The sequence below is a fragment of the Emiliania huxleyi genome, assembly GCF_000372725.1.
Source record: "Emiliania huxleyi CCMP1516 unplaced genomic scaffold EMIHUscaffold_863, whole genome shotgun sequence".
Taxonomy (NCBI): Eukaryota; Haptophyta; order Isochrysidales; family Noelaerhabdaceae; genus Emiliania; species Emiliania huxleyi.
The window spans coordinates 1-14,587 of record NW_005195564.1 but is presented as its reverse complement, the minus strand read 5'-3'; the positions used below and the strand labels follow the sequence as shown (position 1 = coordinate 14,587).

General features: G+C 63.5%; 3 protein-coding genes across 3 annotated transcripts; all 3 read left to right on the top strand.

Annotated features, from left to right (window-relative positions):
- Positions 1-1,932: 1,932 nt before the first annotated feature.
- EMIHUDRAFT_250038 (hypothetical protein) lies at positions 1,933-2,879 on the top strand (the record flags this gene model as incomplete). Its single annotated transcript, XM_005758431.1, has 3 exons — positions 1,933-2,201; positions 2,406-2,513; positions 2,723-2,879. 3 exons carry the CDS (start codon positions 1,933-1,935, stop codon positions 2,877-2,879), a joined length of 534 nt encoding a protein of 177 aa, XP_005758488.1.
- A 2,571-nt stretch (positions 2,880-5,450) lies between these two features.
- On the top strand, positions 5,451-8,042 carry EMIHUDRAFT_446549 (hypothetical protein). The gene is made up of 5 exons (XM_005758430.1): positions 5,451-6,080; positions 6,153-6,299; positions 6,489-6,632; positions 6,710-7,243; positions 7,340-8,042. The coding sequence occupies exons 1-5, from the start codon at positions 5,475-5,477 to the stop codon at positions 8,003-8,005; spliced, it is 2,097 nt and encodes a 698-aa protein (XP_005758487.1). The 5' UTR covers positions 5,451-5,474; the 3' UTR covers positions 8,006-8,042.
- A 2,555-nt stretch (positions 8,043-10,597) lies between these two features.
- Positions 10,598-12,782, top strand: EMIHUDRAFT_121369 (hypothetical protein; the record flags this gene model as incomplete). Its single annotated transcript, XM_005758429.1, has 4 exons — positions 10,598-10,855; positions 10,923-11,300; positions 11,410-11,610; positions 11,679-12,782. The coding sequence occupies 4 exons, from the start codon at positions 10,598-10,600 to the stop codon at positions 12,780-12,782; spliced, it is 1,941 nt and encodes a 646-aa protein (XP_005758486.1).
- Between the last annotated feature and the right edge of the window lie 1,805 nt (positions 12,783-14,587).

Sequence of the window (14,587 nt, the reverse complement as noted above, 5' to 3'; positions counted from 1 at the left end):
GGACAGTCCGGCCGCCGAGATCGTGTCGCGCGCCGGCGACGATTGCGGCGTGGTCGTTTTGAAGCGAAGATGGCACGACCACCGCCCTGCTTCGCAGACCGGGCGAGGAGGGGCCTGCTCCCGTCCCGCGAGGAACAGGAGGTCTCCCCCCCTCACCCGGCCTGAGCAGCGGCGGATGGACGGCAGCCCCTTGAGTCGAGGGCGGCGCGACCATTGCCGAGCTCCAGCGACCAAAGGCCCGGGCGTCTGCTGATGGTCTCGCCGCCCCGCTCCGCGCCGCCCGCCGCCGCGCCGCGCCGCCGCCCGATGATTATTAAGTAATAATTAATTACCAAATAAGTAATTATACCACCAGCAGCCGCGCCGCCCCGCCCTGCATCGCCCGCTGCCTCGCCGCACCGCCGCCTCGCGCCGCCCGCCGCCGCGCCGCGCGCCGCTGACACAAAGGGCGCCCGTGCTCGGGCGCGACGGCGCAGTAACAGAGCGCGAGGGTCACATAGGCTATGTGTGGCGGCGTGCAGTTCTCAGCCGAACACAAGTGCAACACCCACACCGCGCAGACAAATGCCGAAGCGGCCCGCTGCAGCCTCCCGGAGGCCAGGCACATGATAGCGCATCCAGCAACACCAAGAGCCCAAATGGTGACCCATGCGCGCGCTGCCATGTCGCTGAGCTGAAACTGAGGCGCCAGACAGGGCTGATCTTTCTCGAGTAGACAGCGCGTTGGCACTTGCTCCCAGCGCCGCCAGAATGTGATACCAACTTGCGTTGCACAGATCATGCAGGTAGTGCGCAGCAGCCTGGTCTGCAGCGGCAGGAAGTGCATCAGCCGGGTGCTGTAGCCATGCCGTCTCACATCCGCAGCGGCGTCCTCCAGAGCGGGATTGACCGCCGCCGACGACCGGCGGCGGCGACGGCCGACGCCGAGGAAGCGCCTCATGGTACCCACAGTAGCTTTTGCTTGCTTGTAGCGTGACGCGCTCCCCGTTACTGGAGACTAATAGTTACCGTACCGGTAGGAAGTTCCTATGAGCGCACGTATAAGGGGTGGGGAGATTGGGTGTTTCCACAATCAAACAGTCCGTGAAGAGTGCTTGATTCACGGACAGCGAGGCTGCCCGCAGTTCAATCGTTGCCCGCAAGCGGAGCTCCCCACCGGCGGGCTTGAAGACACTGAGCCGAGCGCGCCGGCGGCGGACCGCCGCCGGCGCGCTCGCTTCGGCGGATGGCTGAGCGGCACAGTTTCTGGCCGCCCGGCCTGCGAGCTGTCGCCGCGAGACGATCGAAGGCGCTCAGTTCAAGCGCGCCGCCATGCCAGATCTCGCCCCACGCCCCGACCAGACCGGGCAGTACGTGCAGGAATGATGCAGGCATGATGGACGGGTGTGGTGAGCACGCCAGCGGCACCGCTGCGCACTCTCAGGGTCGCAGCCGCCTATCTCGTGAGGGGCGTGGCTCGGGGCGGGTGCGAGAGAGTCGAGGAGCGCGGCGCGCGCGTGCGCGCGCGTGGTAAAGTCGGTTTATATTTCATCACTGGTATAAAAGAGACCCAAAACGGCACGCGCGCCGCGCGCACGCGCGCTCGCATCACCTCAACACTCACACAGCAGATCAAAGATGCGGGCAGCCGCTCGGGCCAGGGTTTCTTCGATCAAACGAGGGACGTCAGTGAATCTCCCCACGGCTCATGAAGTGTGGGCGAGGGAGTTTGGTGAGGCGTGAATCCTTTAGGATTCTCGCCCGCTCTGCTGAGGGGAGGGGACGGTCGACTGGGCCGGTCGCTCGACCCGATTCTACTCTACTCTCAGTCTACCATTCATGGACAATAGTGTCTGTGACGGCGGTCACATTCACAGCGAGGTCAGTTCACAGCCGAGCAATCGATCCTGACACGCTCCACTTTCAGGGCTCGCCGCGGCTCGAGCAAGGTCAATGGCGATCGGCATCTTGCCAGCTGTGGCTTGCCCGTCTACCGCTACCGCGCCTTCAGATACAGTCGCAGAGAGCCTTGGCTTCGCTCAGACGTCATTCGTGCCTTGCTGGCGCGTGCGGTGCCATGCTTTCCTGCGGTTCTCTACGTTTATCGTTTTTGTCGGTGCGATTGCCGTGGTGGCGGTGGGTGCAGCCGAGCCGAGTGTCGTCGTTGACGGCACCGCGCTCGTCTTTCGACTGCCTCGCTTCCTCTACGGGCGCGGGGACGCGTGAGTCAGCGCACAGTCAAAGTAACTGGTGTGCGTTGAATGTCTGTTGTCGTCGAGGTTCTGCTGGGTCAGCTCACCGATGTGGTCCCGGCCGGCCTACGCGACAGCATCTGCGATATTGCTCGGCCGCTGACGCCTCGATGGTGGGTCGCCATTGCGAGGCCAACAATCCGGCGAGCTATGCCAGTGTCGTTACCGTTGCAGTGGTTTGGGGCGCCTCTCTGGCACTATCTTTGATGCCAGTGCGGTTCCCCAGACTTGGACAGATGCCAAGTGGCAGTCCATCCTCGCCTACCTCCGCAATGGAGGCAGGTAGTCGGCATATGGTCGAGTCTGGCGTCGATAGGACCCAGACCGATGCATTCTGCTTCAGTTCCTCGCGCGCTGTCCCTGCAACCCACACTTCAGCCCATCGACGGCCAGCACCCAGTGTCTGATTGACCCGCCGGCTGTGCGTCAGCAGCGGCTTCAGACGGGTCTGCGCCTGACGGGGATTTTGTATTGACGGGCTCTGCAGACAGCGCGTGGAAGCAACGACGCGAGGCCGTGGCCACAGTATGGACTGCTGTGGTCAGCGGGATGGTCGCCGTGGTTTGCCTTGCGGATCTATATGAAATATGCTCTGGATCCGCGCTCTGCTCGGTGCAGGGTGGTGAACCGCGAGCGTACTACTCGTAGCGACGCAACCGCTGCGGATCAGGAGGCGATGCCACCTCGAGCCTGTACGCTCGCTGAATTCAGCTGTGGTCCTGCCGGGAGCGGGGCCCGGCTGACTCTCGCGCTCGTGTAACTGGTCTCAGGGACCGAGCGTGGGAGACGAGAGTATCGTCAGCTGTTGGTCCTGCCGGGAGCGGAACCCAGCTGGCTCGTACTCGTGTTCCTGCCGGGAGCGGGGACCGGGTGCGAGTTGATACTTTCGAATGTCCGGATGGACAGTCAACCGTATTCGTGTTACTGCCGGGAGCAGCGGCCGGGTACGGGCGACATACATTCAGTGGGCCAGACGAGAGGTTGGCATCCCCGCCTTTGATTCCAGGGCGGTCGAGCAGCAGCCTGCAGGTGGCGGGCTGCTGCCGACCGACCCTAGGCTCCCGTTCAGCTTTCTCCCGCGTGTCGCATGGCCGTGGATGGAGGTATGGGCGAGGGTCGACCTCACTCGCCGCCGTTCATTACGGCAGACGCGGTCGGCCCCGTCTCGACGCCCTCAAGGGCGGGGGACGGGCCACGACATGCCGCCCTCCGAGTAGTTATGGAGGTATGTGGCGCCGTCAACACGCTCCCGAGTAAGTCGGTGTGACTGGGAGCGCCCCGCACGACTACCCGTCCTAAATGGGGATCGTGGTGTTCGTGTGGGGCAACAGGCGAGTGCGGCGCGCTCCACGGTCAATCTCTGACCCTTCGGCCCGCGTGGCGTAGGGCCTGAGAGACGGCCGCCGAGGATGTCGGGCGGGTTCGGTTCGGTCGAATGGACCTGTCACTGATGACACCGGACTCGACTGGGGCGTTGCCGGAGGCGATGGCGGGAGGGCACTCGATGGGCCCGCCATCGACCACTGATGGGAGATTGGCGCGTGGGCCATGGTTGTTGGGCGCGTGGGCCGAGGTGGTTGGCGCGTGGGCCAAGGGTGGAATAGGATGGCCAAGGCTGGCCGAGATAGGCCGAGGTTGGCCGAGATCGGCCGAGGTCGGCCGAGGTTGGCCGAGATTGGCCGAGATTGGCCGAGATTGGCCGAGATTGGCCGAGGTGGGCCGAGATCGGCCGAGGCTGTCCAGAGATCCGCCGAGAGCGTCCCTCACTCGCCTCTTTCTGTGTAGGGACTTTGAGTAGATGCTTGACTAGTCTCACGCTCGGATTCAGATTCAGAGAGATCCACTGGCTGCTACCAGACCAGCTCTGGGCGCACGCCAGATGGGCAGGTTGATCGATCCACTCGTGGTCGATCTTTCAATTGCCTTGCGCGACGCATGATTTCGGCCGATGTCGTCGATGGGGCAACAATGGTCGATTGACGACACGGTCGGAGTAATGCTCTTCGACGTCGAAGCAGCAGACCGTATGGGCAGGATCATCAACTCGCTCAGTTAAAATTTGGGTCACGACGAAGCAGCAATCAGGTCGGCAGCTGCTATCGTTTAAGTCGACAGTGGCAACGGTGTTTGACACTGTTGATGAGTGCAACTGTGGCGTGCTTGCCACCCAAGCGAGTGTAGGCCCGACTCGCGTCGGGTGCTATTTCCTCATCGTCATCGCTACGGCGGGGGCGGGGGGGTTTTACCGGAGCACCGGACTACTCGCTGGGATAGTTGCGAGATCGGTCGATAATCACGATCGGTCTCTCGGGCGCATGGTCGTGCGACGTCAGCGACTCAACCGCCAGTTGCCATCCCTTACCTTTGAGGTGATTCGAGGAGGTCTATGCGTGGGGTTCAGCTGAGCTTAGGCCGTTCCGGGCATCGACCTTCCATCATACTACCTCAAAGGTCGAGCGTGGGGAGGCTCAGCAGCCCACCACAGGGAGGTTTCGTCAGTCTCGGCGTCGCATCTGCCGCGCCGAGATTCGACGGACCGAAGGGGTGTAGAGGCTAGCGCTCTCGGTCGAGAGAAGCGCATTACTCAAGACAATGATTACTACATCATGCACGACCTCGAGCGTGCAACGCCGCACAGTGCTCAGGGTTCGAGCAGGTGCAGGCGAGTGGAGGGGCCCCTGGCAGAGGAGGCGTGAATCCTTTAGGATTCTCGCCCGCTCTGCTGAGGGGAGGGGACGGTCGACTGGGCCGGTCGCTCGACCCGATTCTACTCTACTCTCAGTCTACCATTCATGGACAATAGTGTCTGTGACGGCGGTCACATTCACAGCGAGGTCAGTTCACAGCCGAGCAATCGATCCTGACACGCTCCACTTTCAGGGCTCGCCGCGGCTCGAGCAAGGTCAATGGCGATCGGCATCTTGCCAGCTGTGGCTTGCCCGTCTACCGCTACCGCGCCTTCAGATACAGTCGCCCCTCCCGCCCACGCCGGCGACTGCCTGAGGTGCAGTTGACATCTGGATGACTGCGCATAATGGGGTTGACCCGCCGCGCAGCAACCCGATGTTCACGATTTAGGTTTCCGTCGAGTGACGAGTCTCGTCCGAGACGTCTAGTCTCATCCCGCCTCGTGGCATACCTGTTCTAGTGTGTCATGGGTGTCCCAGTGGTGTTCTCGTGTGTGGGGGCATCTTTTGCTCTTTTTGGCGCCCGCTTTTGGGCAACTGGAGTCCTTGCCCTCGCATGCGCCGCGCCGTGAGTGCGGCTAGGCACCTGCTGCAGAGCGTTGCCGTGGTGCTCTTCTGCTTCCTGCCGCTGCTGCCGTTGCTCCTGCTATTCTTCGCCATTATCTTTCCGCCACTAGCCATCGCCGGCTCGCTTGTCTCCGGCGACGATATCGGCCTGCCACCTGCCTGGCATCGCTGGCGCCGGCTGCCTCTGCTCGTCCGGCTACCGTTCGTCCTTTTCGTGCACCTCCCGATCGGCATGTACTGGCTCCTCGGGTTTATTGTCGAGGGCTTCCTTCTGAAGCCGGCAGCTCTCCTCGCCTACGAGCTCTTAGCCCGCGGCCCTCCTCGGACCACAGAGCCCTGCGAGTCGGATGTCGAGTCCAACGAACCCAGCTCTCGGCGTCCGGCGCCGGCCAGCGAGGACGGAGGACGCTATCGGGAGCACGACTCAGTTTGGGCGGCGCTCGAGGGCGACGGGGACAAAATCATACGCGGCGATGTGCGGTTGCTTAGCCTCTCGTGGCTGATGGGGCTGGCCGACCAGAATGGGGTGCTGCCGCGCCGGCAGGAGCTGCCCGAGGAGGCGTTTCTGGACGCGGCGCGGCTGAAGCGGATAGAGGCCGGCGATGCAGCCCAGCCCTCCCCTGTTTGTGGGGCGAGTGTCCGGAACCTCCTGTGAACCTGCCTCTAGGCGGGCGCGAGGCGCAGCCTCGATGTGCGCCGGTTCGAGCGCGTCTTCGCCGCCTGGAGCAAGGGCGGCGGCGGCCTCTCCCCCTTCCTCGGCTTCATGGCGACCCCGCTGCACAGCAAGCGCAACGCCGACGGGCTCCTTCCGATCGTCTCCGTCTCTAGAAGCGGAACACGTGTATGGGTAGTCCAACTAGGGCTCGAGAGGACGCGTACTCCGCTGTATTGGGCCGTGCTCCGCTGTACTCACTGTAGTCGCACCCCTCGTCGTCACACGGTGCTCTGAAGACTCTGCACAGTACCGCCTTCCCGCCCTGAGGTTGGTGCATTCACCGGGCAGGTCTCCATCTCCTACTGCTGGCTCGAGGCCGCGCATCCGGATCGGGAGGGCCGCCAGCTGCAGCTGCTCTGCCGCAAGCTGCGGAGTCTGTACGGCGGGCGCGGCCTGCTCGGCGCGTGCCGCGAGTACGGCTTCTCCGACATGGTGAGCTGCCTCCCGCACCTTGCCCACCGCCACTCCCACTCCCTTCCTCACCGCCAGCCCCTTCCTGGCTCGCGCAGGGCGTCTTCCTCGACTGGTCCTCGGGCTACCAGAAGGACCCGGCGCTGTGGAGAGGGTGGATGGCGGACCAGGCGCTGTACGCCAAGAGCGACGGCGCGCTCAGTGAGCAGCAAGCCGCCGACCGGCGCGCGTACGAGGCGAGCCGAACCGCGGAGCAGAAGGCCGCCTTTGATCGCATGCTGAGCAACACGATGGATCTGTGGTACGCGCACTCCGCCATCACCGTGGTGCTGCTCACGCAGCTGCCCGACGAGCTTCCCGCCGGCTTCGACCCGAGCCGGACCTACGACAGCCGCGGATGGACGACCTTCGAACGGTGCTCCGCCGAGCTAGCAAAGCTCAGCTCTTTGCAGTCGGCTCGGTGGAGCCTTGTCATCGACGTCTCTGACGAGGGCGGCGGCGCGGAGCGGCGCCTTCCGACGACGCCGCAGCGCATGGCGAAGCTGCTCGCCGGCTGCCGCTTCACCAACGGAGCAGACTCCTCCCTTGTGCTGCAGCTGTACGCGAAGACGGCGGCCGCGGTGCTGGGGACGGTGAGTGTCCCCGGGCACTCTCCCGTCCTCTCACACGTTCATAGCGCACTCACTTTCCCTGTCCACATAACTCACTCTTCACACTCTCCCTCCTAGGTGAGAGAACTCAGCTACGTAGGGCTGCCGCTCGTGCGCGGCGACGAGTGGACCTCGCCGACGCGCCTCGCAGAGGCCCTCAACTATTGCGAGCGGCTGCAGGAGCTGGCAGTCTGCGGCGCTCGTCTGGACGACGAGGGAGCGAGAGAACTCGCGGCCGGGATCGACCATGGCGCGCTGCCTGAGTTAGACATACTGTCGCTCAACGGCAGCCGCTTTGGCGCAAGGGGCGTCGCGGCCGTCTGCAGTGTCTTCGAGCGGGGCGTGGCGCGGAGGCTGACGCTCCTCACGCTGATGGGCACGCCCATCGGCGACGAAGGGGCGGCGGCGCTGGCCTCGGCGCTGGAGACACGGGCGCTGCCTCCGAAGCTCGCGCTCTCCGTCTCCTTTTGCGATGTCGGCGATACGGGTGCGAAGGCGATCGCCGCTGCGCTGCGCCGCGCAGGCCCGGGAAGCCGCTGTCGCGTCTTTTGCTACTGGAACAGGATCGGACTCGCCGGCCGGTCGGCGCTCCTTGGGGCGCTCGAGGCCCAGCACGGGCCGGCGTTTGACCACTTGCTTGCAGGGACGCAGCACACTTGGCTGCCTGGGTCGGCGGCGTTCGTGCGCGCGATGGCGAGGGGGTTGCGCAGCGCTAGCGAGAGCGGTACCTTTCTGCCCACGTGAGGCACAATCGTCTGTGTGTTTAAAGAAAGAAACAAAGAAAAGTAGGGGCCTAAGCGAGCACTTGGAGCACTTGGAGTGCAGTTGGTAGCCTCACATCCAGGGCCAGGGAGCTAAGGTGTGCTAAGCGCGGAAGCGCACCCCCAGCGGGCCGGATGATCGGGATCGGGTTGCGGGCAAGACCAAGAGAGCCCTAGCCCTGGGGGTGCGCGTTCGCAGGGAAAGGGCCGTAAAGTAAACACGGGTCCCCGAGGGTTAGCTCTGCGCTCCGGGTTTCCCCTAGCAGCGGAACGCCCCCTCTACTCGGGGCTAGTACGGCCTTAGACACCAGACACAGCACGACAAGCCCTGGATGTGAGGCGGACGCGGCGGCAAAGGCACACCTGCGGAGCAGGGTAACGAGCGCGTACGAGATGGACCTAGCACGACACGTGACGAACAGGGCATGCCGTTTTCTCCGCCGTTTCGGCGCACTCTGCGCCGCCGCACCAAATAGGGGTTTTCACACCACATACTGGTTGCCCCTTCCTAACACGCCTCACGCTCGCCTCTTAGCTCCCCGGCCCTGGATGTGAGGCTACCGACTGCACTCCAAGTGCTCCAAGTGCCTCGCTGTGGCCCTGCGGCAAATTAAAGGGCAGGCCGCATCAGAATGCGGGCAGTGTCGGAAAGCCGGGCTTGCCGTTTATGGCCAGCACGACATAGCTGCTGCGCCTCCCAATGTTCGCGCCGCATGTGCAGCGAGCGCTGACGATGTTATTGTTGACAGTCAACGCGGGGGCGGCGGCGAGGGACGCGCGCCATGGCGCGTCGCTGCAGTCGCAACCGCTACTTCCGGGCGGCCCGCGGCGGACTCGCCGGCATCAAGACCGGCGAACCCCGGCCCAGTTCAAAGAAGAAGATCGTTTGGATGCGCTGGTCGCAGACTGCTCGTTCTCAGGGAGGGGCGTAGTCCCGTTCACACCCTCACTTAGGCATGAGCGCCCGAAACTTAAACGGCGGGCGCTTGACGAACCCGAGGGGGGGACGGGGGCAGCACGGAGGCGCGCAGGCGGGGGAGAGGAGGTGCGCAGGGTGGGGTGGGGGGGGGGGGGGGGGGCCAACCTTAATGCCGAGCGCAAAGCGCGCAGCGCCGCCATCTCGCGTGCACACGCCCTGGCGGCGTCGCTCACTGCGCGGTGCAGCGCCTCTGCAAAAGCGCCCCGCCCCCGCCCCCGCCCCCGCCCTCGCCCTCGCCCTCGCCCTCGCCATCGGTCGGGAGGGGCTCGCCGAGGAGCGCCTCGAAGACGCGCGCCTCGAGCAGGTGCTCCGTCTGTTCACAGCGAGCCGGCGCGTGAAGAGACGCCGTCCACACACCGCCCTCGCCCCCTTCGACCGGGCCGCTGGCGCCGTGCGGAGGAGCGGCAGCGCCAGCCTCGCCTCCCTCCGGTGCTGCCGCAGCAGCAGCAGCAGGTCGGAGGCGACACACTGAAGGTGGCGGCGAGGCGCCTGCAGGGGAGGGATCGTCCAGGACACGTCTAAGAAACGGACCGGGACGGCTCCCTAGAAAGAAAAAATCCAGGATTTCATGGGAAAAATCTGGGATTTCCAGAGAACCTGTACCCCATGTTCCCCCGACGGCGTTTGCCTGACTGACATCACACCAGGCAAGCCATGGCACTTCCTCGTCCGCTCGCACTTGCCGCGCCGCATTGCGCCCGACTATGCCGCCGCGAGCAGCACGCCTAGACCCCCGCGACGCCTATTGCTCACGGAACCCGCCGCCCCCTCACCACCCGCACCACGCGATGCGCCCTCTCTCGCGGCGCGAGCGGCTGTACCCCCCTCGGCCTCGCACCGCCTGCCTACTCCCGCTCGCAGGTACAGCCGCTGCCATCGAGGAAGCCGCGAGACGCGTCCGCTGCTGCCCATTCCCCACCCTTGTCCCGCGCGCGCGCGACCGCCCTCCCTCTCTTCTGGCAAGAGAGCGACCCGCTCTCGCTTGCTCGCCAATCGCCGCCCGGCTCCAGTCCGAGCGCCGAGGACGCGAGAGAGCGCGCCGGCGGCCTCGTCTCGACGCTCACGCCGCCGACGTACTGCCCGTAGGCTCGGCTCTCCTCTCTCGCTCTCTCTTCCCGTTCAGCTGCATTCATTTTTGTGTTTTTGTGCAGCCGCCGTCGCTAATTTCTTTTTATCCGTGTAGGCGAGGCTCGAAGGCATGGGGCGGGTAGGGGGGGGGGGGGGGGCTGCGGGGCTGGGTGGGTGGGTGGCGGGCGGGCTCCAGATCGTTTCGAGGGGAGATTCCCCGAGATTTTATCATAGCCATATACCCCCATATACCCCCATATACCCCCATATACCCCATATACCCCAGACATCTTAATACCAGTTTTTCACCCTCTTTCACATGGTCGCGATCCCGTAGGCGCTTGCCTTTCCTGCTACGAGCCCCATGTCCCCCATGTCCTTCGCGGCCTCGCACCTAGACCCTTGTCCCGCGCGACCGCCCTCCCTCTCTTCTGGTAAGAGAGCGACCCGCTCTCGCTCCGGGCATCTGCCATCACCACCGACGCACCCCTCCTGCGCAGACACCTTGCTACCTAAAGCTTTGGCGCCATGATTGGCCTCGCCATCGCAGCCCTCGGCTTCGGAACGCAACCCAAGTCTTTCTCACTGTGCGAACCCAACCCCGAGTACCTCGTATGGGACATAAAGCCCGAGCAGACCGCATGGCCGTTGGTCTACTTGGGGTGGCTTAAGGTGCCCATCCTGCACGACCAGCCTGGGCTGGAAGAGCTGGGCGTTCCGCTCGGATATACCGCGCTGCGCGTCTCCGTCTATACACGCTGCGCTCCAGCTGCCAAGCCGCTCCTGGTGCGCAGTGCCCCTGCCCAGCCTCTTGCGTCGAGCTTTTGCTCACGGGCGAACGCGGTGTGCGTAGTCCCACTGCGGCGGGCCGGGCACCGACAACAGCTGCCATTTGATGATGGGCGCTGAAACGAACCCTTTGGTCGAGCAAGGGTTGTACGACAACCTTGCCATCACGCAGCGTGGCATTGCAACCGAAGCGGACAACCGCTACGACGACGATGACAACCTCCCGCCTGTGCCCTTCGAGGACGAAGACGGCACCCCCGTGACACGCTTCCCAACCATCAAGTGCCTCAGCCCCGGGAGCGACTACACCTTAAACGCAGTGAAAGCCGCATTTACGGTCGCCGGAAGGGATTTCAAGCCGGTAGTTGACGCGCTGACGGAGGCGGGTTCGAAAGGGGCTTTTGTCAAGCACTACTTGTCGCTGAAGCCGGAACTGGTAGAGGTGTGCTCTTCACACTCGCCTCGCCCCTCTCTCGCCCACCGCCCCAGATGGGCGCGCCGTCCGTCGGCGCGCCGGCTCCGCCTGACGGTTCGATCGCACGGCCGCGCAGATTTTGGCCCACCTCAATCAAGCCGCGGCGCACGAGTGTCGCACCGTCCCCGAGTACCAGCTCGGGAAGAACGTGGCGCGGGGCCGCATGGTGTACCAGGATTTCGCGGGCACGACCGACTTGGCGCACGACCTCGATTTGCTGCGCAGGGCCATCGGCGCGACGCACCTCTCCATCTGGGGCATCTCCTACGGAACAGAGGTGCGTGCGTGCTTCGCGTGCCGCCGAACGCACGCGGCTAGGGTTGGCACTGCTCGCTCTTTGTGCAGGTGGGCGGCGTTTATGCGTCGATCTTCCCTAACCAAGTTGACAAGCTCATCCTCGACGGCAACGTGCCAATCTCAGAGGACATCTACGGCTACGCAAGGGTGCAGGCGCTCTCCTTTGAGGAGACGTGGAGCGGCCTCGCGGCCGCGTGCGACTCTGACTTCTTTTCGGTGGTGGGACCTACGGGCGAGATTGAGCCGTCGGCCGCGCAGATGTTTGCCGAGAATTCCCTCGGCGCAAAGGAGCAGCTCGGCCTTTGCGCGGCGACGCCCTACCCGACTGAGAAGCTGGTGGACATCTTGCAGCAGCTCGAGGAGTCTCCTGGGACCGATGCTCTGCTTGAGCAAGCCAAGTTCTTCACGCTTCTCGACGCCGCCTTCCAGGGAGCAAGCCCCGTTCCAGGGCCAACCATCATGAGCAAAGGAATTTATCCGGCTGGCTCGATGCTGATGGCCTGCATCCAGTCGTACGTCGACCGCCGCGATTTCAAAGGGCCGGGCTGCTGCTTCAAACAGGCCAATGCGGCAGATGAGGAGGGCGAGGAGCGGCGTCTGGACGAGGAGGAGGAACGTGACAATAAACCCGTGACGTTGGTGCGTGCGGTCGACATTAAAGGCCGCTTGAGCCCTCCCGCGCTTGCACGCCTCTGGGAGGAAATGAAGCGCCTGCATCCGCTCGGCGCGATGGGCGACACCAATTACCACGATATCGCGGTCCAGCCCAATTTGCCGCGTCCGACGCCCCCCAAAGGCCGCTCGTTCGATCACTTGACGCCGCTGATCATCGGTCAATTCGGCGACCCCGCGACGGTGTATTCGGGTGCGCAGATGATGCAGAGGATGTTTCCAAACGGCGTGCTGCTCTCCTGGCAAGGCTACAAACACGGTCTGCCGACTGACCCGTTCACCGACGATCCGAACAAGGACGAGTATTACAACGCTGGGATGGGCGCCCAAGAGTGCTACGGCAAGGTGGGGGCATATCTCGAAACGGGCGTGCTTCCCAAGAACGGCGACGTTTGTCCCATCAACGGCCCCACTGCCGGCGGTGCGCTCAATCTGAGCATGGCGATCGGGGCGGTTGACGACGGCTATTGCATCGCCTGAGGACGGAAGAGACGCGACCCGGTCGGCGCGCTCGCCCCCTAGCCAGGAAAAGCCGCCGCCGTGAGTGCGACCGAGCGATAAAGTTCAAGCGCGCTGCCTTCTCGGGTCGCTTCTCGTAGGCCTAGCTACGGTAGGGTGAGGCCACCGTCTTTGTACATTGCGGATGGTAGGTCCAAGCTCGCGCGTGAAATTGGATCTTGCCATGGACACAATGTGTAGATTTAGGAGGTAGTAATGAAGCCCAATTCCTGTGATGGTTTCTTTGAAGGTTGTGTCTATGATAATGATAAATGTTGGCATCCGATTTTAAATCTCGCCCGGCCCCAGCCTGAAAAAATACCCCCGATATTTGACCGCGGACAAACGTATGTAAAACTAAAAGAGGCGAAGGGGGTGACTTGGTGGGGGGTAATACAAGATCTGAAACCACCTCACCTTCGGGGGGGTGTATGGACCCCCCGCCCCACGAGCAATAGCCTCTTGGGAGGGGGGTCTGGACCCCCCAAGAGCAATAGCCACCTCTCGTCTTGGGGGGGTCTGGACCCCCCCACGTCCACGACGCCACGAGCAATAGCCACCGTTAGCCACCTCCTGAGTCCTCCTGGGGGGGTTTCTATTCGGTTTGGACCCCTCAAGAGGGGCAATAGCCACCTCTTGGGGGGGGTTGGACCCCCCTGAAGAGCAATAAGGGGGGCCACCTCGTTGGGGGGGTTCCGGAGCCACCTCTTGGGTACCTCTTGGGGAGGTCCTAGTTACAAGGGTACTTGTGACCCAACGCTACCTGCTACTGTTTTGGGGAAAAGCAACCACGCCCGCATCAGATGCGGGCGAGGAGCGGACACACACTGCACAAAGGACACAAAGGACGCATGCGCAGTCGGTGCCAACGGCACAATCAATGAAAGACAGAAACCAAACCGACCAAGAGGACAAGTGTGAAGCAGCAAGCGGAGCACAACACAGTGCGACGCACGGAACCCGAGCATGACAGCCAGAGCAAGGCTCTATGACCGCCCATCAGCGGACGGAACCGAACAAACACACTGCAACACCAAAGCAAACACTTGTCCAAACAACAACATAGCGCCCGCCCTCGAACCATAGCGCCCGCCCTCGATTATGTGCATGTGCATGCGCATGCGCATGTGCATGTGCATGCACGGTTCGAACCATAGCCCTCGCTCATGCTCGGCCATGCACATGCACATGCACATGCACATGCTCGGCCATGCTCGATCGGCGGTCGGGCCATTTGGCCCCTTCGGAAGGCGGCGTATGGCCCTCAGCATGGTCGTCAGCATGGTCGTCAGCATGGCCCACAGTGCAGGCGAGAGTATGGGCGTCAGTGCGCGCATGTGCATGTGCACGTGCATGTGACACACGTCAGTATGGGCGCCACATCGATGTCGATGTGCATGTGACACATGTCGGTATCGGCGCCGCATCGATGTGCATGTGCATGTGTGCATGTGCATGTGACACATGTCGGTATCGGCGCCGCATCGATGTGCATGCGCATTGCATGTGCATGTCATGTGCATGTGACACATGCCGGTATGGGCGCCGCTTCAGGCCGCAACAGGACACGTGTGACATGCACACGCACACATGCACATGCACATGCACATGCGCATCGGTCCGCTTCGAGCCGCGACAAGGCCCTCCGAGCGTTTGTGCATGTGCATGTGCATGTGCGTGTGCATGTGTATGTGTATGTGCATGTGCATGTGCATGTGTCATGAGCATGTGCACATGCACACCTCGCGATGCCGAACGCGGCGCCTTAATTGACAAGCAGCACGTGC

Bases quoted from the DNA above. Each gene is read 5' to 3' on its own strand.
- EMIHUDRAFT_446549 (XM_005758430.1), top strand. From the start codon at position 5,475: ATGCGCCGCGCCGTGAGTGCGGCTAGGCACCTGCTGCAGAGCGTTGCC. The intron at 6,633-6,709 runs GTGAGCTGCCTC...TGGCTCGCGCAG, and splicing joins AGTACGGCTTCTCCGACATG to GGCGTCTTCCTCGACTGGTC. The intron at 7,244-7,339 runs GTGAGTGTCCCC...TCTCCCTCCTAG, and splicing joins CGGCCGCGGTGCTGGGGACG to GTGAGAGAACTCAGCTACGT.